This window comes from Equus asinus, chromosome 17, assembly GCF_041296235.1.
Source record: "Equus asinus isolate D_3611 breed Donkey chromosome 17, EquAss-T2T_v2, whole genome shotgun sequence".
Taxonomy (NCBI): Eukaryota; Metazoa; Chordata; class Mammalia; order Perissodactyla; family Equidae; genus Equus; species Equus asinus.
The window spans coordinates 18816260-18842522 of NC_091806.1; the positions used below are offsets into that span (position 1 = coordinate 18816260).

The 26263-nt window shown below is 34.5% G+C and overlaps 2 protein-coding genes across 2 annotated transcripts in view; one reads left to right on the top strand and one right to left on the bottom strand.

Moving 5' to 3' along the window:
* The window catches only part of LOC123277809 (ubiquitin carboxyl-terminal hydrolase 25-like), a 134529-nt gene that overhangs the window by 50911 nt on the left and 57355 nt on the right, over nucleotides 1-26263 (top strand). The gene's annotated exons all lie outside the window — the stretch shown is intronic.
* Nucleotides 10279-17719, bottom strand: LOC139040842 (olfactory receptor 5D13-like). Its single transcript, XM_070488577.1, has 2 exons — nucleotides 17569-17719; nucleotides 10279-11926 (listed from the first exon to the last, which is right to left on the bottom strand). The coding sequence occupies exons 1-2, from the start codon at nucleotides 17717-17719 to the stop codon at nucleotides 10869-10871; spliced, it is 1209 nt and encodes a 402-aa protein (XP_070344678.1). The 3' UTR covers nucleotides 10279-10868.

Consider the following 26263-nt stretch of genomic DNA (forward strand, 5'->3'; position numbering starts at 1 on the left):
CCAAACCTCATACCACCACAAAAGTGAATTTCAGGAGACTCCTAGAGCAATATGAAGAACAACAAATATCCTTGAATATGATATAGACAAATGTCTCCTACACCTCAAGGGTAGATAAATATAATCTTCAACAATTAGAAAAACATTACAAAGTAATACATTTGACTAAGTTAAAATTAAAACTTGCTCTTTATTTGAGGACGTTAGCTGAGTGAAAAGTAAAGCCAAAATGCAAAAATACTTTCAAGGTACTTAATGGCCAAGATTATTTTCATAATATGAAATAAATTTTTGAATAAATAATAACAATGGCATAATAATTTAAATGAAAACTGGTAACCGCCCTAAGAAGTCACTGTGAAAAGAAAAAAAATCCACAAATATGTTAAAATGTGCCTTACTTCAATGATCATAAATATTCAAATTAAAACCACACATGAAATATTCTAAATCAAATAAATGGGTAAAAATCATAACATCTAATAATACTAAACACTGCCAAGGAAGTGAATTATAACTTTAGAACTTTCAAACATTCCTTTTAGGAGTCTAAATTGATAAAATCATATTGAATAATTAAGATCTAAATAAATACATAATACTTCTGGGTATAAATCTCATTCTAAAGAGTAATTATGTGCAGTGTAGTGGTATACATGCCCCCAAATTGAAACACCCCAAATGGAATAAAGAAAAATCAGAAATATTTATAATATAAAATATATAATAGAAGCAAAATTGAATAAACTATAAATACATGCAACATGATTTATAAAACATAACATTCATTCATAAAAGTCAGATACACAAGATACAGAACGCATGATTTCCTTTACATAAAGTTTGCAAAGAAGGAATATTAATTTGTAGTTTTGAGAGGCGTAGGTAGATATCAAATCTATATAGAAAAGCCACTGCATCATTTGGATAAAATCCATCCCTTTGACTTGCTGAGAGAGGGAGGAAAGGGCCAATAATTGACTCTGGGATACTCGTGTTCTATGTATTGATCTACTTGAGAGTTACATGGATGTTTGTTTGAAAAATATGTTTCAGAAGGTTTAAATCTAAAATGATGAAGCCAGAGAATTAAGCAGATCCTACATTTTGCAAAGAGTTAGATTAAAATAATAAATGTAATAAAAACTATTGTACAATTCTAAGCTGATAAGTAAAATAAATGGTTTTATATTTTTAAAAAATCACTACAGATTATCTGAGATTCCTGCCTTATATAAGGTTAAGAAATGTGGGAAGTATATTAATTTGGTATTAACTACTAAAAACTCCCTTAATGACAATGATAACTCAGAAAACATGAACACATATTTCCATTTTGGGGACAGAAACAATACAACAGACTGACAGAACCTTGAGAGAGTCTACAGAATAGTAAATCAAAATAAATAATGCCTTCTCCTTTTCTTGTTTAAGCAACTGAGTAGTTGTGGATGTCATGTACTGATACAAAGAAAATTATAGGTGGGAAGAGTTTACTGTTGAGAATGGATGATTGAAAATTATATTTTATTAATATCAGTCTTTTTATCTCTGAGAAATGGATATGTCTTCTTAGAAATAAGTTAAACTTTTCCTTATTATTCAGTATTATTTTCAAAACGTTCTAATGAATAAAATATTACATTGATACTCAAAAATAAGTGGTACATATGGACAGTAGTTAATATTTTCAGAATGTGCTCAAAGTCAGATAATATTTCTCATAATGCAAACTCCCAGGTCCTCACTTCACTTGGAATGCAGTAAAGTAGTAAGAGGAACAAAAAGTTCTGTTTTATAGAACTTTCTGGGTCAAAAGAATTGGTTATGAGAACCTGAGTGCAGATCCAGTAAAGGCAGTTATTGTCTGTGTTTTTGCAGCACTTTTATAAAGCACAACTTAAACTATAGCATAAGTAATGAGTCTCTAAATATATATCCCTTCTTTGTCATTCTGACTCTCATAATGTCTAACCGGAAGATTTTGAAATACGTTTTCTTTTCTGAAACCAGCTGAGATTAAGTGTGTTAGAATGGATTATTTCTACATTAATTCAGAGTGTCCTGACCACCAAAAACACGGAAAGTGCAATATTTAATTGATTTAAAACATAATCGTATACTTACTTAAAATAAAGCATCAAAAATATATATGAAAAATTGTTGGATGTAAGTACAACATAAATAAATATATTCACGTGAGTTATATTGAATGAGAAAGCAGTTTGGAGTTGATTAAACTCCTGGCCATCACTCTCACATTTTCATTTCTAAGGCTGTAGATAAGGGGGTCCAGCATGGGGATGATGAGTGTAAAAAACACAATGCCCACTTTGACCAGGAGCCAGGAGCTTTTGGCGTTGGGCACACAGTAGAGAAGAAGGATGATCTCATGGACAATGATGATGGAAGCCCGCTGGGAAGCACAGGTGGAGAAGGGTTTTCGGAGTCCACCAGTAGAAGGCATCTGGATGATTGTGACAATCATGACAAGATAGGAGAAGAAGATAATCAGGTGGCTACAAGCCTCACTGAATATAGAAATAACTAAACATGTCGTCTGACTAAAGTAGGGGTCATAACAGGATAAAGAGAGGATGGCAGAATACTCACAGCTGAAGTGACTTATGGTATTAGAACCACAAAGGATAATTCCAAAAGAGAATATGTGATTATCATGGAATATATTCCACCACATGTGTAGGTCCCAGCTACCTAGAGAGTACAGAGTTTCTAAGACACAGTGACTGTGTAGAGAAGAGGATTAGTAACATTCACAAACTGGTCATAGGTCATCACTGCCAACATGAACATTTCTGTAATCACAGATGTGCAGCCAATGAAAAGTTGCACTATGCATCCTTTGAAGGAGATAGTTCTGTCTTCCACGACCAAGATTTCTAGCAGTTTGAGTATGAATACACTGGAATAACAAATTCCCTAAAAAGATAAATGGCTAAGAAAAAAGTACATGAGTGTGTGGAGTTAGGGATTGATCCTTATGAACACAATTATGCCCAGGTTCCCCACCAGAGTGACTGTGTAGATGGTCAAGAACACTAGGAAGAGGGGTGATCAAAGGTGTAGGTATTCTGAGAAGCACAGGAGGACGAAAATGGCCACAGAGATCTGATTTCCCTCATCTAGTACCATGGCTCCGATTTAAAAAAAAAGGAAAAAAGAAAGGGGAAAAAAAAAAAACCTGATCAGCTTAACTTGAGAAGGTAGGGTAAGAGGAACTCAGCAAAGTTCCACGTAAACTGTTGAATGCAATGCAGTCACTGTGCATTTGTGAGTGTTCTGCTCTACTTTGGAGTCTTGCTTGAAAACTTAGTTTTTGATTATGGACAGTTAGCTTTGTCCTTCAGTACTTTAGTTTCCTCATCTGGAAAACAAGAAAAAACTAGTACTCATCAATAGTATTATTTTATAAGCGATCTATAAATGTGTGTGCTATTTAGAGCATTGAATATCCTATGATAAAATATAACTATACGAGAACAAAGTAAACATGGAGTGAAATCAGAAAAATGTCAAATAGATCATAGTAGTCATATGATCATGGCAGAAGTGGCCTTGGGAAATGAAACACTTTTACATTAAAAAAATAGTAAATTTCTTTGGGGAAAAATGTATCATCAGACATTCACAATTCTGTATTGATAGATTGAATGTTTGTGTATTCCAGGTATATCCCATTATCAAGGACTCATAGAATATCTACTTGGAATGATCTTTAAGTAGTCTGGACAAAAGTTCCACTGATAATTAAGTTTTCTCAATTACATACCCACTGTATGTTCACTAAAGGCTCAAAATGCTCAATGATTTAAAACTGTCTTCTGAGGAAGAGTTTTAGAGATCTTCTTGAAAGTTTCACATTGAATATCTTTTGTTGGTTATGCAGTCTGTTTATATTGCATACTGTATTAAAAAGAAAAAAATATGCTTATTTGTTAGCGATTATAAAACAAACAAGTAGTACTAAAACAATATCTCTTACAACAATACACAAAAATCTTTTTTGAAGTGACAAACTTAGGTGTGGTGGCCAATGAGGAATGAAAAAATGTGTAAGCTTCAAAAATATAAATATTTCACTTTTGTAAACCAAAAAGAATTTAAATATTAGGAATTTCACATGATTAAACCTAAGAAACCCTGACTCTGGAAATGAATGTGGAGCTGTAACAAGTATAACAGTGCTGTCTTAAACCCATCTATGAAGTGGCACCGATTTTGGCTTTGTTTGCAACAAGCAACAGCCTGCAATCAAATCTACCACTAACCCCAGGCAAAAACCATCAGCTGTGCAACCACATTTTCCATTACATGGAAGAGTGGGTTGACCTTTTGTGAACTGCATGTATTTAGTCACATGTGTAGATAAAAAAGGCTTCTCTATTTTGGTAACTTAGATTGCTTTCATTGGATCACATCTCTGCAAGTTAAAAATTTTGAGCTACAATCTGCTACCAGAAAGTAGGAAAGAAAGAAAACTAGATGAATGCATTCTATCAGCAAAGATTCTGGAACTTAGATTGGAAAGAATCCCTGGAATTGTTAGATCATGTTAGAAACTAAGATCTTCTTGAAAGATTCTAAACCAAGATTAAGACAAGACTTGGCACAGTTAAAAAGCATATCATTCCTGAATATTCTCATTCACCTTGTGTTCAGTCTTCATTAGCAATACTTCTGCTGCTCCTCCTTACATTAAGGCTCCATCCTTCCAGCTAATGATCCTTTTTCAAACTGTAAGTGAAACTTAGCAAAGCAGAGACCATCATAGTCAATTCTATGTTGAAAATTTCTGTTAACCAGTATTCTTCTTAATGTATTTTCTGGTGCTTTCCAGATCCAAATGGGTCTAAATCTATCTCTGGAGTTCACAGAAATTAAATCTAACACCCTTTTATGTTATAGACATTCAAATATTTGAAGATACTTAAAATTAATCTCTTGCTCTTTCTTTCTAGGTAAATATTTTTACTGTTGGTTTCATGTATGTGTGTGTTTTCCATTTTCTTCCTCACACTGGTTTCTAAATATTCCAGAGGATCTACTCAATGTTTTGGGTATAGCGCTGACCCTTCTGAGCTGATACTGAAACTAGAACTAAACATATCTTCTCAGGAATTTCCTTTCAGGCCAAGCAACATGGAACTCAGCAATCTGCTGTTATTCACTACCTTTCTAATATTAATGTCTAACTGAGCATTTGCAGTCAAATATTTGAACAGTGTTAGGTCAATTTACTGCCTCGCCAAACTTTGTCTATGATTTACCAGTAACAAATCCCATGCATATGCAATTGAAGTTTTCAGACAAAGTTGAGGATTGTGCATTTATTATTAAATCTCATGCATTGTTTCATTCTTTTATTCTCCTCTTGCTCCTTGCATGATCTTCCATTCTAGGCAGCTTGACTGCTGACCACGTTGTTTCTTGTTTTTACTCAGGCCGCTCTGTCTACCTCAATTGCCTTTGCCATTTCTTCAGCTTCCTTCAGTATTACCAATTATCATTGCCCATTCCATTCTCCTTGCTATTTGGGCTATTTGTTAAATTTTTGTTAAATGTTCTTTTACCTCCACTTTTAAACACTATGCAGGTTCTGTTCAACATGTTGTACTCAACACCAACTTTAAGTCGAATAATCACAAGGAGTCTTAACAATCCGGAAGAGTTAAAGATCACTGATAATGAATGTAACACTTCCTCACCCATCTCACAATCATTTGAGAGCCAGGCTCACGTTGTTTATTTATTAGTTTACAAGTAAAACAGGTACTAAAAATGAATTAATAAGATAATAATTGTTAAGATAATGTTATGGCGATAATTTTATCAAAGTAGTTAGAGTATTGTGTTTAACTAACTTAGCTTGGTACCTGAGGGTATAATTGAGTTTGAATGAATAAACTACTTCTTTGTTAACAGCACAGAAAAAAGAAAATAAGCATCCCATTTATTTTTTCTTATCTGAAACTTTCTTATAAAATTCTAATATCAACCATTTTTTTCTCCTCATTCAGAGATGAGATTTGAATGGATGGAGAAAAAGCGCCATCACATCATGCCATTTTGTAAAGAACATGGACTTTGGAAGCAGATCCCATTAGTTCAGATTCACCCTCTGTCATTCATTACTTATGTAGTTTTAACAAGTTGTTTAATTTTATGAGCCTCAATTTTATCATCTACAAAATGTGGGTAACAAAACCATGCTAGATCATTTAATATTTAGAGTGAACATCTTAAATGAGGTTTGACTTTAAAATATCTGAGAATAAATCCCACACTTAGCTAAAGCCTCCACAAATATCAGGTCCCTTCCATCTTGATTCTTTAATGCTGTTGATCTCCAAGAAAACAGCATCAGTTCCAAGTCTTGAAAAAGTTTGCAGAGCAAATTTGGGAAGCTATTTTTAAAAGACTCTCATATCCTGGACTCCTTCTAATTTCAGATATTTCACTCAATCTGGGACTCACAATTGTATCCATTTTTAATCCACTTATATATAATCTTCATTTTTCCCTTGCTTTCCTAATCCCATCTTGTCCTCCCTGACTTTCTTTGTGCCAGCTTATGTCTTTGACTGTGGAAAAGGCAATCTTGGAAAAATGAAAAAAAGAGAAATAGTCAAAATGTCCTTCCTCTTCATTTCCACTGTTACCAACTATCCACTCATCTGGATATAAGATTCCCAACTATGCTGCTAAACTACTGTCCAATCTGTAAGATTAAGTTCTGTTTACTCTCACTCAGCCTGGAATGCAATAGGGTAGGGGTTTGTGAAGATATTTTATACTAAACAAATCAAATTGAAAATCTTCAGCCTGGATTTCTATAGTATCTCCAGGAATATATATATATAATCACATCCCTTTGTCACTACCATACTGCTTCATTCACAACAGTATTTAAAAACTTTATTGTACAAAAACAAGCCATTTGTATCTTCTAATCTTCCACTGTCTATGCTTCTGAAATGGCACTTCTACACTTGTCCTTTTACACTGTGCCATCATTCATGAGTTACTACGTAACTCTCCCAAGAAAACATCGCTGGGTAATCTACATGTCTTTTCTCTTACTCTATTATTTTCCCACTCATATCATCACAACGTTTGTACAATGGCTCACATATTTTGCTATTTTTACGGGTATGTGTTTGTGTGCATGTGGGTGTGTGTGTATGTCTGTGTGTTAGCCTTTTCCCTGAAGAATATAATTTCTTTAGAATAAGACTTATTAACATTTCTTCCATGACACTGAATGTGCTTAAAATAGACATATTTCGAGTTCAGGACAATGGTCCTGGGAACAATGAATGTAGAATTTAACCTGTTGATTATAACCATGAACTAAGTAGATATTGCTCTTAGCTCATGTAGGTTTCTCTTGTCAAAAATTTGCTAGATTCCTGTATCCCTCACTTCAGAATGAAAAGAGGATCCTAGGTAGAATCAACTCACCAAAAGTCAGATATTCCTGATGTATCTTTTTTTTTTCTTGAAGGCTTCCTTGCTAGTGTTAATAAACTGAATAAAATATTGACTCAAAATTGATTTTTTCTAGATTTTCCCAATCGTTTAGTTAGACAGTTGATGGTTCTTGCAAAACATTACTTAATAAAGATACCAAGAAACATAATTTTTGCAACTGTCAAGAAATTTTGGAGGAAGCATAGACATGTCCTTGAGGAATAGACAGACCTGGATCCTATACTCCATGATCAGGGTGTTTGTTTTATGTCTAAGTACCTGACCTTGGGGACATAGGCCTTGGAGAATCCTGACAGAGTCTTTTGTCATGAACTACAAACAAAATAATTAGAAGAAACTTCCTCTTCTGCAACTTAGAATATAATTTCTTCTCAATCATTAACATGTGGATCTTTATGTCTTAAAAATAATTTACCTTTGTATAGAGGCGATACTTCTTAAAATCATGAAAAAATGACAGTCACATCTACTCCAATGACTCCAACTTCATTATAGTTGATATGATATGCTCTTTAATCTCTTTATTTTGCTTAAGTTTTGGCACATGTATTTTTATGGAAACACATTTAACATTATTGTACATATTTTTACATTCAACCATTTAGGCTTATTGTTTGTTATAGCCTGAATATGCATTTCTTCAGCTGGGAGTTGGGAGAGGGGCTATATGCTATTTACCCCCATCTTGTCTATAGATCTAGCTGTATTCTTCAGTTCAGCCATAGAGACCATAGTCCTGATGTTTTAAATCCATCTATGTGATTCTTGTACCTATTCCTCTAGGACACAAATTAGTTAGGAAAGAAAATAGTCCTAATTATTGACCTGTCTTGACACAGGACTTCAAGGAAAAACAGCCACATTCATACATACTACATCCAAAATTTCAAAAGAAGAGCATCATATAAATTCATTAGTAGGAAAAATAGTAAACTAAAACCAACATTTACTAGAACCATTAGTGAACTAACACATTATGTAACATACATTTAGCTGTAGACTTAAAATGTCTACTTTTAGGCTGAAAGCATAACCTAAGAGTTTTTGAAAAGAATTTTACATTACATTTGTGTAAATTAACTTCTCATTCAAGAGTGTTTACAAAAATAAAAGAACATCCTGTTCTAAAAGGATTTTGCAACTGTTTACTATTTTTTTGTTTTTGTTTTGCTGAGCAAGAGTCACCCTGAGCTAACATCCGTGACAACCTTCCTCTATTTTATATATGGGTCACCTTCACAGCATGGCTGACGAATAGCATAGGTCCATGCCCCGGATCCGTCTGTGAACCCAGGCAGCCAAAATGGAGCACACCGAAATTAACCACTACATTGTGGGGCGCCAGCTTCATGCTTTTGTTTTACTTTCCATTACAAGACAGAAAACCGGAGTACCCAATTACAAGTTATAACTTCAAATTACAAGTATACAATTACAAGTATAACTTCAAAATCAATATTTAAGAATAATATATTCTAATATTTACCCTATAAACCTTACTGAATATACCAAATATTCCATGATGCATGCTCAAACCTCCTAAATACTTTTTGCTTTTTTAAAGATATTTACTAAACTATGCACACTCATACAAACACACAGATACACACACACACACACACACAGGTTTTCGTAGTACCTGATATGAACATTTACTTACATCCCCTGGTTGAAAAAGAATTAAAAATTACAGTAAATTCTTTGTTACCATTGCAATTCACTGAGTATCGAGAATGTTGCAGTATATCCGTAAAGAGTAAGTTACATAAGACACATGATTTGATGTAAAGCATTCTGGAAAAGAGCATTCAATTTCTATATGAATATAAAACTCTAAATCATGGAGAGAAACAAGTAACATTTAATGGGTTGAATTAGAACCACAACACATGGATATCACTCTATTCTCTGCTTGTAAAGTTTAATCATGATTAGCAAGACACAAGTAGAAAAGGCAAGTTCTTATATTTGATCTAAACCAGTCATTTGCTTAAAGCAACCCAATGACCTATCAATTATTAGAAAGCTTTGGTAAAATATGTCCAAGTCATGAGTTATGTGTTATCTGCCATAGAGTTATCTGGCCTTATCGAGAAAGAATGTGTTCCTTGAGATAAATGTTTTAATCAGTCTTTGCTAGAGTTTGAACCAAACTCTACACTTCTCCATATAACCCTGACCATTGACTTGTAACTTTACAGTTCTCCAAGAGGTAGGTAACATTCTCACACTTTGACTTCGGGCCTAGCCATGTGTTTTCCTTTGATTCATAAAATAATAGCAGGTGAGACTCAAACAGGAGCTTGAAATATGTTCTTTTGTTGGGCATACATTACTGTGATTCAGCATTCAACACAGACCAGTAGCTAAATGGTCCAATAAAGATGGTATACAAGCAGGCCTGTAGATTGAAGGTTAGTTCATCTGGTGAGCTCAGTGTTGACACTAAAGTGACCCAGTTGGTATCAGCAGAGCGACCTCTGTCAAGTCACTGATTCAAAAGGATTGTTATTGCTGCATCCCAATGGAGTTCAAGACTGTTTGGTTTTTGTAAGTAAATCACTGGTCCCTGAATAAGATTGATGCATTTTATTATCAATATCCTGGTTGCTGTATTGTACTGTCATCAGAGAAACTGGGTAAAGCACATCAAGATCTCTCTATATTATTTATTGTAACAAATAAATTAAAATTACCTCAATAAAATTTCAATAAACAAATAAATCAATCAATGAAATATACAACCACCTTGACATAAATGGAAAAACTAGAGTGATGGGCCATATTTCCAACACATGTACCATTTTCTTGTGCTAGTGCATGGAAATAAAATATTATATATTTGATTATACTACCAATTATAATTTACATCATATTTGGAACTTTTTATAGGGTAATATATTCCTTATTTATTTATGCTTGTCTGTGACTCTTCCAGTGCTAAGATGTTTCTTATGGAACTAAATATAATTTTTTTAGATATTTAGGGTTTTACATTGAACAGCTCTTAATGTACCACTTTTATATTAAGAAGTATACTTCCTCATTGTAGCCAATAATCCCTCATATCTTCTCAAAAATCCCAAATGACTTAAATTGAACTGAAATCTGTCCTGAGCAATCATACTGTGATACACACCATACAGAACCCTTTATATTCCAATTTTTGAATCAAAGACTTAGTTTAAGTAGTCTATGGTTTTATACCTAGTATTATTTGTAATGTTATTTTACTAAACATTAGAACAAATAGATATTGGACCGTCAACTACAAGGTTATCGTAGATTTGTGTACTGCTTTGCTATAGAACAACTCTATCCACTACTCTCAAAAGAAACAAAGAACATTTCTATTTTTATAATTCATCACACAACAATTTAGTATTGACTAACTTGTGGGCTGTATCTTTCACATCTTTGTTCCTGAGGCTGTAGATCAGGGGATTCAGCATTGGGATGACCACTGTGTAAAAGACAGAGGCTACTTTGACCATGAGCCATGAACTTCTGGAGTTAGGAACACAGTAGAGAAAAAGGATGCTCCCATGGAAAATGGTAATGGTGGTCAGGTGGGAGGCACATGTGGAGAAGGCTTTTTGGCGTCCCTCAGTTGAAGGCATCTTCATGACAGTGATAAAAATGAAAACATATGAAGTAAGGATGATTATTAAGCTGCTTATTTCATTGAATGTGGCAGAGACTATCATGATCTTCTGGTTAATGTATGGATCTGAGCAGGAGACAGCAACTATGGCAGCATGCTCACAGCCAAAGTTATTTATGAAGTTATTACCACAAAAGGATAAGGTCAACAAAAAGCATGTGAATATTAAAGAACAGGCTATACCCCAAGAGTAGGATGCAGACACCAACAAAAAACAAAGCTTCTGAGACATTACAACTGTGTAGAGAAGAGGGTTACAAACTGCCACAAATCGGTCATATGCCATTGCTGCCAACATGAATGTTTCTGTCACCACAAAAATACATCCAAAGAAGAATTGCATGATGCATCCTGTGAAGGAGATGGTTCTGTCTTCCACAACCAAGTTTTCTAATAGTTTGGGTGTGACTATGGTAGAGTAACAGAAATCAACAAAGGATAAGTGGCTGAGGAAAAAGTACATGGGGGTGTGGAGTTTGGGATTGATCTTGATAATCACAATCATGCCCAGGTTTCCCAGCACAGTGACTGTGTAGATGGTCAGGAATACCAGAAACAGAGGCAACTGGAGTTTTGGGTATTCTGAGAAGCCCAAAAGAACAAAGGTGACTCCACCACTCTGATTTTCTTGGTTCCTGTGGATAAAAGATGAAAGTTGACCCAGAGAAGTAAGAACCAAAATTTGAAATTGGTAAGAGAATAGAAGAGAATAGAAGAAAAGAGAAAAGAAGAATAGAAGAAGTTGAGAGGCTCAATGGATCTCTATTAAGGGTGATGCTAAAAATGCTACATTCCACTGTTACATTATTTCAAAAGGTCGTCTTTTCTTATGTGATTATTACACAGTGAATAAGGATTTTGTGTGAGTGGAATAATCAAAAACAAAGTTAAGACAGGAAGAATAAAAATGAGAGTAGATCCCAATATATTTCAAATAACAATACTTTTTCATCATAGGCAGCTGACATAATGAGAAGGGGCAATCTAATGTGGTTCAATCTCGGCTTAGTAAAAATAGTTGTATTGGAGGAAATGTATATTATGAGTTTCTACAATTTCTTCCCTGCCTCACCTCTTAAGCTGTGAGATAATTAACTTACATCTCTTAAAAATTTTTTAAAATGGTAACATTCTTACAAAATGATCAATTTAATACTTTCTTACTTGTACTACGTTCTTTTCAGTGCCCTTCTGACTCTTAGTAACACAATGGTCTCAATACATTCTGGTCCTGTGCTGTAGAAGTATTCTAATCTTTTCACTCATGTTGAACTAATTTTTAAAATAGTTAAATGTTATTATTGATGGCGTATTGCATTATTCTTCAGGAGGTGTTCACAACAAAATATGTGCTGTGTCTTCAGTGATAATAGTTGAAACAATATTGAACAAAAAGATCTTCATTTTCCAATGTGGTAAATTTTGTAAGTTGGGTAAGTGACAAATAATAGAACTATGAAAATACTGGATGATGCATGTAAGTTTCAAGTTGCAGGAAAAATTAAGTTTAAATCTTTTCCAAGGACCAGTGTCAGGATACAGACCCACCTCAAATAGTGCACCATAATATTTCTTGAATATTACCTGATGCCAGTAGGTATTTATTCAACAGTAAAATGAGCATGGTAATAATACAAAATCTAAGTTACTAGAAAGGAAATAGGTATTTTGATAATGAAATTAAAAGCTGTAAGATGTGATGTGATTCACAGCAGATATCCAGCTTTCTTATTTATTGGATTTATGCGTAGTTGATATGATTTCAAAAACCTTACTTGGTTGTGAAAATCAGGCCCAAGCATGGACACCTGTCAACAGGTGGGGTCATTTGGGAATACAATGTAGAAATTCTTTCCTAGAGAATCCACACAACACAAACAATGTAGGATTTCTTTGGGCACTTCATCTAAGATGCATAATAAGTATTCCCCATTCTCCTACAGATTTTTTCATTACACTATAGTTTTCTCTGATTCCCACATGCTTTGGCCCATAGGAAAGTTATTTTCCAAAAATCACTCCCATGGCAGATCCTTCCTCTCTAAAAATGCTTAATATAAATCTAGCCACTGGAAAGATAGATTATGGACATATTTCCCTATCACATTCCTTCAATTTAAAATGTTCTATGCAACATTGCCAGAACAATTTTCCATGATTAATTTAGCTGAGAACCAATGAATTTTAAGATGCCAAATACTTTTTATTAATTAATACATGAAATTTACATTGTTCATCCTTGCTTTTCCAAAAATTCTTGTATCTATAAATTCAACCTCATTAACATTTAACACATTCTTTTTTAGTCATGGCGGATTTGGCAAGTTCAGCTACATAGCACATGCTCATTTGTTTATAGTTTATTGTCCCATTTTATTCTCACACTTATAATGTTTTATTTTATAACCTACTATTATAAACATTCTCATTGTTTCTTCTGTTTTGTACACATACATACTTAATATTTATAACTCACAATTCCATATGCTGTATCTTGTCATTTCCAAACATGGTTATTGTCACTTTTTTTCCTTAGAGATCATAAGAAGCGTGAATACAAGGCCCATTTTTTTTTTATTATTGTCTATTTTCCAAAATGTTTATTTCATTGCAGGCTACATTGTGGCCCCCCAATGAGAAAACCAGGATGAATATCATTTGAAAGAAAAAAGGAATCAGAATATAACACCATAAGCCCTCTCCTAGTCAAACTAAGTGGATTTGTGGACACTGTTCCAAACATGTATTTATCTACTGCAATGATTCCTGGGAGCCTCTATATCCCTTCTAAAGTAAATAAAAGAAGACTAAATCAACTCACCTAAATACAGAAGCACTTGAGTGAGTCATTTACTGAAGAATTCTCTGCTAATGTTAAGGAAATCCAGGACTGTTCCTGCTTGGTATTTGATTAATAGAAACAGATCTGAAAACAGTAGTAGGAGTCCCAAGAATATTTCATTAAATGTTTCCTATAAGTTACGTTTTTTCCAACATATTAGGAAAACTCAGAGATATCAGATATAAGATCACATCTGAAAACTAAATTCTAGCAGCAAACTGTGTTGCAAATATATAAATCAAGACCTTAGGGATGTAAAGACTAGAGAATATCATTGAAGGATTGTGTTGAAGACTGCAATTCTAGTAATTAGACATAACATTGTCCGGTGTGACATCTTCGATGTATATTATTTTCCCAAAGTTCTCCTGGGGCATTTGTATTATCAAGTTTGCTCAATTAATCTTAAGAAAAATAAACAAGATTTTATATATCTTAACTTTACATGGATGTAGAAAACAGAAATGGGCAAGGGAAAAAGTGTCTATAAAACAATAGCTAGAGAGAGCAATTATTAATTCATGTTTAATTTATTTTTCTATTTTCTTATGAAGGTATTTTTATCTTCCCGTGTTTCTAAATATAGAGCTGCCTACACAATAAGCCACATTGTTTATTTTTTCTTTGTTAATTAGTAATATATTGTAAAAGTGATTTTCTATTCACACTATTCATTTCTATTGATTTTATTAATAGAAAACAATTTGCATTGGCCTTTTAAATGTAAGTAGAGTGCTCTCAGATGTTCATATTTACTATTGAACCTTGAAAAAAATTTTGGATCATATGTTTTCTAAAAATATCAGTTTATGAAAAAGATGATCACTAATTTTGGTAACACTTTCAACAGTGCTTTTAAAGACAAATCAAATTTACCAGTGACTTGATGAAGTAGATGATTATTTCTCACTAAAGCAAGACCAAAAATGCATTCCTGAACATTCATGGCTCTGCTCCTTATAATATTATAGGGGCTCAGGTTTCTCCCTATCTGTGGCTCACCATCATTATGGTGCTTCTGAGGTTATGGTTCTCTTTTGTAAATGAAGAAGAGGCAATCATAGAACAACCCTGTAAATACTTCTTTAGAAAAGCTTGATCTCATTGAAGCTGACCTCACACAGCACAGAGGAAAATCAAGGACAAGCGACACTCAGCAGTCTCAGAAACACTACACCTGAGGAACTGCATCTATAAATATTTATCTATGTTCATCAGAGATATTGGCCTATGCTTTTATTGTGGTATCTTTGTATAGCTTTGGTATCAGTGTAATGTTGGGCTCAGAAAATTAGTTTGGAAGTTTTCCCTCTACTTTTTGGAAGACTTTAAGAAGGACTGATATCAATGATTCCTTAAATGTTTGGTAGAATCCTCAACAAAAGACTAGCAAACTGAATCCAATAGCATACTGAAAGGATTATATAACATGATCTGGTGAGATTGTTCCAGGAAGTTAAGTCTGGTTCAACATAAACAACCAATCAGTGCACTGTAACATTAAGAGAACAGAGGAATAAAACCACGTGATCACCTCAATTGACACAGGGAAAGCATTAGACATATTCAGGCACTCTCTCACGATAAAAGCGCTCAGAAAACTATGACTAGTAGGGAACTTTATCAAGCTAATAAAGCCTATTACGAAACTAATAAAAGCTGTTCATGAAATTCCACCAGTAGCATAAGAAATGGTTGAAGACTGAAAGCTTTCTACTAAGATGAGGAAGAAGACAAGGATGCAACTTTCACCACTCCTGGCCTTTTTGTACTGGAAGTTCTAGCCAGTGTACTTAGGCTAAAAATAGAAACGAAAGGCATCCAAGTTTGAAACAAGTTAAACTATGTCTATTCATAGGATACATCTATATCTATATATATATATTTATATCTCCCAAAGAATTAATGACAACAAAAAACTAATAGAACCAATAAACAAATTCAGCAAAGTTACATGGTACAAAATAAGCGGGAAAAAATCAGTTGTGCTTCTATAAGGCAGAGATGAGCAATCTTCACAGAAATTAAGAAAATAATTCCACTTAAGTAGCACCTAACAGAATGAAATACCTAGAAAACTTAACAAGGAGGTGAAAGACTTGTACACTGAAAACTAAAAACCACTACTGAAACAAATGAAAGAACAGCTAAATAAATGAAAAGGTATTGTGTGTTCATAGTGAAGGAAACCAGATTATATTATCCTAAAATATGCCTTTTACATAAAAATTATTTTGAGATGGAGGCAAGTAGGAGGCAGCAAATGCAGGAAAAGCTCTCTCTAGTCTCCCTTTTTCTCCTAAAAGGCAAGATATTAATTCTTCTTTTACTGGAGACAGACTCTTACCAGCTCAAAGGCACCAAAGGCATTTGTAAACAAACCTTACTCAATCGCTTTCCATCCATTTACTTACCTTCCAAGATTTTGCTGCCTTACAAAGCCAAAAACAGCTTTCCTTTGTCTTGTCATTTCTCTCTAAATTTATTGTTCCTTCTTGAAGATGCTACCTAAGCCACAGTTCTAATGTGTCCCTTTGAGTTTCTCTATGTTGAGTTTTCTCCTATGTGATGTGCATTGTATGCATTAATTAACTGTTTTTCTCGTTAACATGTCTTTTTGTTAAAAAGCTCAAACTGAAAAATTAAAATGGGTAGAGGTAAAGTTTCCGTCCTCTACAATAGCTTGGAAGACTTAATATTGTTAAACTGGAAATACTACCACAATTTGTGGTATGCAATCCTTATCAAAATTCCCAAGGGAATTTTGTGGAAATAGAAACTGATCCGCAAATTCATAAGGAAATCTAAGGGACTGAATAGCTAAAGCAAACTTGAAAGACAACAAATTTGGGGGATTCACAATTCCTGATTTTACAACTTAACCACAAAACTACAGCATAGTACGAGGAAAAGGATAAATATTCAAAGTACAGGAATAGGATTGAGAATCCAGAAATAAACCCACATATCTATGGAACATTGATTTTCAACAGGCTTCCTAGGACATTCAATGGGGAAAGAATAGTTTCTTTAATAAGCGGTGCCAAGACAACTGGAAATTCACATGTAAGATAATGAGGTTGGGGTCCAGCCCAGTGGCGCAGCAGTTAAGTTTGCATGTTCAGCATTGGCAACCCAGAGTTCACTGGTTCGGATCTCAGGTGTGGACCTACATGCTGCTTATCAAACCATGCTATGGCAGGTGTCCCACGTATAAAACAGAGGAAGACGGGAATGGATTTTATAGCTCAGGGCCAATCTTTCTCAGCAAAAAGAGGAGGATTGGTGGCAGATGTTAGCTCAGGGTTAATCTTCCTCAAAAAAAAAATAATAATAATGAGGTTGTACACCTACATACCACACAGAACAATTGACTCAAAATTGAATGGACCAGAAATTTTCACGTATTGAAGTATATGAGGTAGTTATTCTCATTTAAAACTGATTCAGCTTGAAGTATAGAAGCTTGACTTATGACCTATCAAATACACATTGTACATCTGCTTTAATAATGAAAGTAAAAGAATGCACTCTTTGAAGATAAGAATACATGCTTCCCCTCCTACAACACCAGTATGGGTAACACCTGTATCAGTACTACTCAGGATATATTCCTTTTCCTGTACATCAAGGTCATGTTGTCCTGCTAATTTGCAACTGAATACCTCCTTGAAACTTTGATGAATATGTATCCTGGGCATGTTTAATGTGTGTTCTTAGTTCTAAAAAGGTATAAAACTGTACTGAAAACAATGCTTCTCTGGAATACTTTCTTCCTGTGTGGAAACTGCCTTCCCAGGTTATAATCATCAGCTTGGCTCAAAGAAAATCTCAAGTTATCTCTTCTATCTTTACAATGGTAATTGCTAAACTACATTGACGGAACAAATCCCTACATGCAAGAGCAAAAACTATAAAACACTTAGAAGAAAAACAGGGGTACATTTTCATGGCCTTGGATTTGGTAATGGATTCCTAGATATGAGAACAAAAGTATAAGCCACACAAGGAAAAAATAGATAAATTGGACTCCTTGAAATTTAAAATATTTACACATCACAAAACATTATCAAGCGGCCTGCTCAGTGGCACAGCAGTTAATAAGTTCAACGCTCTGCTTTGGTGGCCTGGGGTTAGCTACTTCAAATCCTGGGTAGGGGCCTACACACCACTTATTAAGTCATGCTGTGGCAGTGTCCCACATATAAATTATAAAAAGATGGGCATGGATATTAGCTCAGGGATAATCTCCTTCTTCAGATAAATTATTAATAAGGTGAATAAAAAGCCTACAAAATAAGACAAAAGCTTTACAAATCAAATATCTGATAGCAGTCTAGTATCCAGAATTTCTATAGCACTCTTACAACTCAGTAACAAAAAGTCAAATAAGATATATAACAAGGTTTACAAATGTCAAAATAGCACATGAAAAGATGCTCAAGATCTTTAGGTTTTAGGAAAATGCAAATCAATATTATAATGAGATGGCACTTCACATCCACTGGGATGACTAAAAAACAAACATATATTAGCAAGTGTTGGCAAGGATTTGGAGCAACTTGAACTGTCATACAATGTTCATGGGAATCCAAAACGGCTCAGACACTGTGGAATTCAGTCTGCTGGTTCCTCACATAGACAAACATAGAATTACTATTAAATCCAATGCATAGTAAAAATTTTTGCCTTGGACAAAGAGAAGTTGGCCTTTGCCCTCAATTTCTGGGAGGAAATCTATCTCTTACCTAATAGTAGTGTCTGTTTAGGGAGGGCATCTGGCCACCCCTGATATCAGGGTGGAGCTGGTCATATTAGACAATCTTAAGGTAGAGATTGCTCATACCAGAAAGATTAACCACATAATTTAGGGCAGAGGCCTTTAGATATGGGTTATCAATCAACCTGGAGGCTGAGATCAACCATTTGGACAATCAACCCATCAAGCCCATGTGATAGAGTCCTAATAAAAACCGAACACTGAGGCTCATGTGAACCTCCCTGGTTGGGAATAACTCATGTTTATTGTACAATGTTAATGCTGGGATGATAACATATCCTGAGCACTATGGGAATTTCTCTTGTGGACTCTTCCTAGACTCTGTCCAATATGTCTCTCCCCATGTGTTATTGATCTGTATCCATAGCTTGTGATAAACTATAACTCTGAGCATAGTTTTCAGTTAGTTGTTTGAAATATCTTGGAAATTAGCATACCTAAGAGTGGTTTTGGGAATTCCTCAGGGTTTCATTTTGTGTCAGAATTGAGTGCACTACTGGACATTGTGCCCTCAAACCTCACAGTTTGGCTAACTCTAGGTACCCAGCAATTCCATTCTTAGCTATATATCAAATAGAATTGACAACAGGCACACAAACACTCACACATGAATGTTCCCCACAGCACTATTCACATTAGACGAAAGGTCAAGCAGACCAAATGTCCTTCAATAAATTGATGGATACCCTAAATGTAGTATTTATAGGTGATGGAATATTATTTAACCATAAAAAGAAATAAAGTGCTGATAGATATGATAATGTGGATGTATATTGAAACAGCATGCCAAACGAAATAAGCCAGGCACAAAGATCACATATTGCATGATCCTCTTTATATGAAATGAATAGGATGGGCAAATACATAGCGACAGAAAGTAGATTGCTCATTATTAGGACCTGGGAGGAGGGGAAAATTGGGAAAAAATGTTTAATGGGTATGATATTTTTTGCGATGATGAAAATATTTTGGAACTAGTTAGAGGTGTGGTTGCACAATATGGTGGGTATTTTAACGTGATTAATTTTTTTTTACTTTAAAATTATTAATATTGTGAGAATTTCATTTCAATAAAAAAGACAGCTATGAAAAGGGAATGAGATTTGATCCTATATTTTTCCTCAGCCTCAGTCTCTGCAGTAATTGAGTCAAATTTGTCAAAGGCAAAAATCTTGTCCTTCCCTTAACTGGAATTCCATTGCTTCAATTTTCCATACTATTGATAATTTATTTTCCAGAAAGAAGGAAGTAAATGAATTTTTTGTTATAACACTCTGTCCCTTGTGTTCCTAGTTTGCTGAGTATTTTATCATGAATAGTTGCTTAATTTTATTAACTATTCTTCACACATGTTGAGGTGACTATATGTTCTTCTATTTTATTTTGTTAATGTGATGAATCACATTGATGGATTAGAAATGATATACCAAACTTGAAATGTTAGATTAAATCCCTCTTGAATGTGATGGACTATCTATTTTATATCTTGATGAATTGATTTGATATTTTAACTATTTGTCAGTATATATTTATGATATGTTGTTCTGTAACTTACCTATCTAGTGATGCTGGCATCATAAAATGAATGGGAAAGTGTTCTCTACTTATTCTGTTTTTTGTGTAAGTTTATGTAAGATTGGAATTACATCTTCTCTAATGTGCCATCTACATTGGGGATAAGGCTATAACTTTTTTTTTTAGGAAGTTCAGCCCTGAGCTAACTACTGTCAGTCCCCCTCTTTTAGCTGAGGAAGCCTAGCCCTGAGCTAACATCCATGCCCATCTTCCTCTACTTTTATATGTGGGACGCCTACCACAGCATGGCGTGCCAAGTGGTGCCGTGTCCATACCCAGGATTTGAACCGGTGAACCCCGGGACACCAAGAAGTGGAACGTGCACACTTAACCACTGCACTGCCAGGCCAGCCATGGGGATAAGGCTATAACTTTTTATAAGGCTTTCCTGGAATTTTGATGATAGTAGTAGGGAAATAAACACCAATTATAACTAGAAAATCACTCCTATGTATTGCTTTTCTCAGATGCACAAGTTCATAACTAGTTTCATATACTTTCTATTGGGTTTTATCTTTGTGCTTAGAACGCAACTTTTTTCATCAATAAGGTTGTCCTTGAACTAGAATCAACTATGTGTTTAGGCAGTAATATTCAAGAAAGAGCATTTATCTAGGTGTTCCACAATCCTTCCCCTAGCTGTCCATCTAAATTTCCTTTTCCTCTTTCAGGGTCAATCTTTTTCTAAAATGACGAATAGTAGGGAAGATCAGCCATGCAGCAAGAATATCACCTAAGAACTACCCCTGGAATGCTCATAGGAAAATGTTCCAGCATTGCAAATTTCCTTAAGTCTTGATTATTACTAAATCTTATATGAAAATTAATATTTACACACTGTAGTCTACATTCAACTTAGAACATTTTCACCATTAAGTGACTATTAATTCTGTAAATTCTTCCTATAATCTTGTGAACACCTTCATCAAAAAACTTCACACAGCTCTTCAGAAATGAAACAAAAGAGCTGCACCTATCCAAACCACTAAGAATTTAAAGTAAGAAGAGTAAAATTCATACTGAGAAATGAAAATCCCATCATGAGTACTTTGTAGAACACTTAATGAAATCATTTCTATTAACAGACATACACTCATTTCATCATTTAAAATGTGTGCATTCAGATTGAAATTATAATTTTGAAATTCTGGAGAATATCTGAATTATATTTGTGTACATAAATATCTATTCAAAAGCATTTTACACAGTAACTAACAATATATTCTAAAGGAGTTTGCAGCTATTTAGAAGTTTTTTAAAATATATAATTTGTTTTGTTTTCGCCTATAAAACAGAAACCTAATCATAGTTTCAAAATTATAATTTACCTAATTTATATAATCTATGTTTTCTTTTAAAGGTTAGCTTCTTAAATGCATGTGTCTATAGTATATGTCAAATATAGTTCACTCTACACTGTGTTCACACCCTATAAATACTTTTTTATTCATTAAAATATTTTTATTAGGGGTTGACCCCATGGCCAAGTGCATCGGTTTATACACTCCGCTTCAGTGGCCTGGAGTTTCCCTGGTTCGGATCTTCTGCGCAGACGTGGCACCACTCATGGAGCCATGCTGGGGTAGCATCTCACATGGTACAACTAGGAGTGCATACAACTATGTACTAGGGGGCTCTGGGGAGAAGAAGGACAAAAAAAAGTCGATTAGCAATGGATGTTAGCTGAGGTACAAATCAAAAATATGCGTATTTTTATTAACATACACACAGACTATTAAAAGACTTGTTGACTTAGTTGAGTGTGTATGACATCTGGTTGACAGAGAATTAGAAGTTAAATTATGCAACTCTATAATTGTATATCACAAATTGTTGAAAATATTATGTATTGCTAAACAATCAAGCAAATAGGTTAGGTTACAAAGTTTGACAGCAATCTTCATTGTAATAGAAATTAGAATTTTGTGTGTGTGTGTGTGTGTGTGTGTGTGTGTGAGGAATACTGGCCCTGAGCTAAAATCTGTGCAAATCTTCCCCTATTTTGTATGTGGGACATTGCTACAGCATGGATTGATGAGCAGTGCGTACATACACACCTGGTATCTGAAACCACGAACCTGGGGCCACTGAAGGAGAGTGTGCAAACTTAACCACTACACCACCAGGCCAGCCCCTGGAATTTCTTATTTGGAGATAAAATACTCATGATTTGGGTTAAGCCAGTAACATCATTCATAGTCTGCAGTTGGACTGAAACCATGATACCTGGAAAGTTACCAAAACTTTGTCTGTCCTGAGAGATGTCAAACATGATCAGAAACAATTAGCAAAGATAGTCACCTAGTGAAGCTAATCTAATGGCCCATCAATTTATGGAAAATTCTGTCAAACTACAGCACAGTTTTTATCTGAAATATACAAGAAGAATATTTTCCATTCAGTAAAATTGAGCATAAACTTTAGGTATATTGAAATATCGGGCCCAGTTCTTCATTCCTCTCTGTATCTAAGCTCATTGTCCTATAAGTTTGCAGTTCTACAAGGAAGATATACTTTCTCACCCATTGGCTTTGTGTTCAGCTATATGATTTGCATTGGCTAATAGAATGTTAAAAGACGACACAAATGGGAGCTTGAACTAGCTTTTGTTATAGCACATTTTGTCTTGTGACTCAGCCATTGACAATGCAAGAAAATACTCTAGCCCATTGGTACACAGAGCAGAGCTATTCAATCACCACACAGATCTACAGGATAGAGGTGACTTTGCTAGTTAGGAAAGACTTTAACAGGTTAACCAAGATGCTGTAGCTGATATTAGCAGGGCTGCTCCAATAAATCCCCCAATAAAAAATAAAAATTGCCTAATGTTACATATCAATTAACTTCGTTCATTATAATGCATCAATAATTATATTATACACAACTCAAGATTGGCAAGACTGACAATTTTAGATTAAGCAATAACTACTTCTGAAGTGTGCGGTTTTTAATTTTTAGTTTTTGATGTTTTGTATACAAAGCGCAAATAAAATTTATGTTAACAAATACAGTTTAAGCAAACAATATTCTGGATGGTGTCAGGGCAGAGATATGCTTTCTTTGTACTTGTAATGTACCAATGCTTCATATGTGGATTTAAATATATATATATATATATATATATTTCTTTTAAATTTAATGTCTGAGTGTGGAATAACTCTTAGTTTACTGTATTGCATTTGATGTATCCTCCCTGATGGTAAGCTATAAATTTTTAGAACAACTTTATAAACCCATTCTGTGATGACTTAGAAAAAGAACGAAAGATTTAGTGGGCAGCCAAATGGTAATGTGTACTAACTCAGAAATCTTTACATGACAAACTCCGTGTGTAGAGACTTCATTTAAGTTCTCAGAACTTTACTTATCATTTTATGGCTAATTTACTAAAGTTTAAATTGAACAGAGGTTGAATGATCTGTCTCCCAAGAAGTTACATTAAACATATGTTTTGCTTTGCTTTTTTAAATTAAGTTAATTTTTATTGAGTTAATGATACTTTACAATCTTGTGAAATTTCGGTTGTACGTTATTGTTTGTCAGTTGCATTGTAGCTGCACCCCTTAACCCTTTCTGCCCATCGCACACCCCACCTTTCCCCTGGTTGCCGTTAATCTGTTCTCTTTGTCTACATTTTTAAATTCCCCATGTGAGTTGATTCATACAGAGATTGTCCTTCTCTATCTGGCTTATTTTCACTTAACATAATTCCCTCAAGGTCCATCCATGATGCTGCAAATGGGACAATTTTATTCTTTTTTACAGCTGAGTAGTATTCCATTGTATATATATACCATATCCTCTTTATCCAACCATCAGTTGATGCATACTTAGGCTGCTTCCAAGTCTTGGTTATTGTAAATAATGCTGCAGTGAACATTGGGATTCATGGGACTTTTGGAATTGCTGACTTCAAGCTCTTTGGATAGATACCCAGTAGCGGGATGGCTGGGTCATATGGTATTTCTATTTTTAATTTTTTGAAGAATCTCCTTATTGTTTGCTTTCCCACCAGAAGCATATGAGGGTTCCTTTTTCTCCACAACCTCGCCAACATTTGTTGCTAGTTGTTTTGGTTATTTTTGTCATTCTAATGGGTGTAAGGTGATATGTTAGTGTAGTTTTGATTTGCATTTCCCTGACGATCAGTGATGATGAACATCTTTTCATGTGCCTATTGGCCATCTGTATATCTTCTTTGGAGAAATGTCTGTTCATGTCTCCTGCCCATATTTTGATCAGGTTGTTTGATTTATTTTGTTGTTGAGTGGTGTGAGTTCTTTATATATTATGGCTATTAACCATTTGTCGGATGTTTGACTTGCAAATATTTTGTTCCCAGTTAGTGGGTAGTTTTTTTGTTTCAATCCTGTTTTCATTTGCCTTGAAGAAGCTCTTTAGTCTGATGAAGTCCCATTTATTTATTCTTTCTATTGTTTCCCTTGTCTGAGAACACATGGTGTCCGAAAAGATTCTTTTAATACTGATGTCAAAGAGGGTACTGCCTACGTTGTCTTCTAGAAGCCTTATGGTTTCAGGTCTTACCTTTAGGTCTTTGACCCATTTAGAGTTTATTTTCATGAATGGTGAAAAAGAATGGTCAATTTCAATTCTTTTACATGTGGCTTTGCAGTTTCCCCAGAACCATTTGTTGAAAAGACTTTCTTTTCTCCATTGTAGGCCCTCAGCTCCTTTGTTGAAGATTAGCTGTCCATAGATGTGTGTTTTTATTTCTGGGTTTTAATTCTCTTCCATTGATCTGTGCACCTGTTTTTGTACTGGTACCATGCTGTTTTGATTACTGTAGCTTTGTAGTATATTTTGAAGTCAGGGATTGTGACGCTTCCAGCTTTATTTTTGTTCCTCAGGATTGCTTTAGCAATTCGGGGTCTTTTGTTGCCCCATAGGAAGTTTAGGATTCTTTGTAAAGAATATCATTGGGATTCTAATTGGGATTGCGTTGAATTTGTAGATTGCGTTAGATGGAATGGGCATTTTAACTATATTTATTCTTCCACTCCATGTATATGGAATGTCTTTATATCTCTTTATGTCATCATCTACTTCTTTTAGAAAAGACTTGTAGTTTTCGTGTATAGGTCTTTCACTTCCTTAGTTAAATTCACCCCAAGGTATTTTATTCTTTTTGTTTCCATTGTGAAGGGTATTGTGTTCTTGAGTTCTTTTTCTGTTAGTTCATTATTAGAGTATAGAAATGCTACTGATTTATGTAAATTGATTCTATACCCTGGAACTTCGCTGTAGTTGTTGATTGTTTCTAAAAGTTTTCCAATGGATTCTTTGGGGTTGTCTATATACAAGAACATGTTGCCTGGAAACAGAGTTTCATTTCTTGCCTCCCTATTTGGATTCCTTTTATGCCTTTTTATTGCATAATTGCTCTGGCCAAAACCTCCAGTACTATGTTAAATAAGAGTGACAATAGAGGGCATCGTTGTCTTGCTCCTGTTTTCAGGGGGAAGGCACTCAGTTTTTGCTAGTTGAGTGTGATGTTGGCTGTGGATTTGTAATATATGGCCTTTATTATGTTGAGGTAGTTCCCTTCTATCCCCATTTTGTTCAGAGTTTTTATAATAAATGGCTGTTGGATCTTGTCAAATGCTTTCTCTACATCTATTGAGATGATCATGTGGTTTTTATACTGCAATTTGTTGATGTGGTGTATCATGTTGATTAATTTGTGGCTGTTGAACCATCCCTGTGTCCCTGGTATGAATCCCACTTGATCATGATGTAGGATCCTTTTGATGAATTGTTGAATTCGGGTTGCCCAAATTTTGTTGAGAATTTTTGCATCTATGTTCATCAGCGATATTGGCCTTTAGTTCTCCTTTTTCGTGTTTTCCTTGTCAGGCTTTGGTATCAG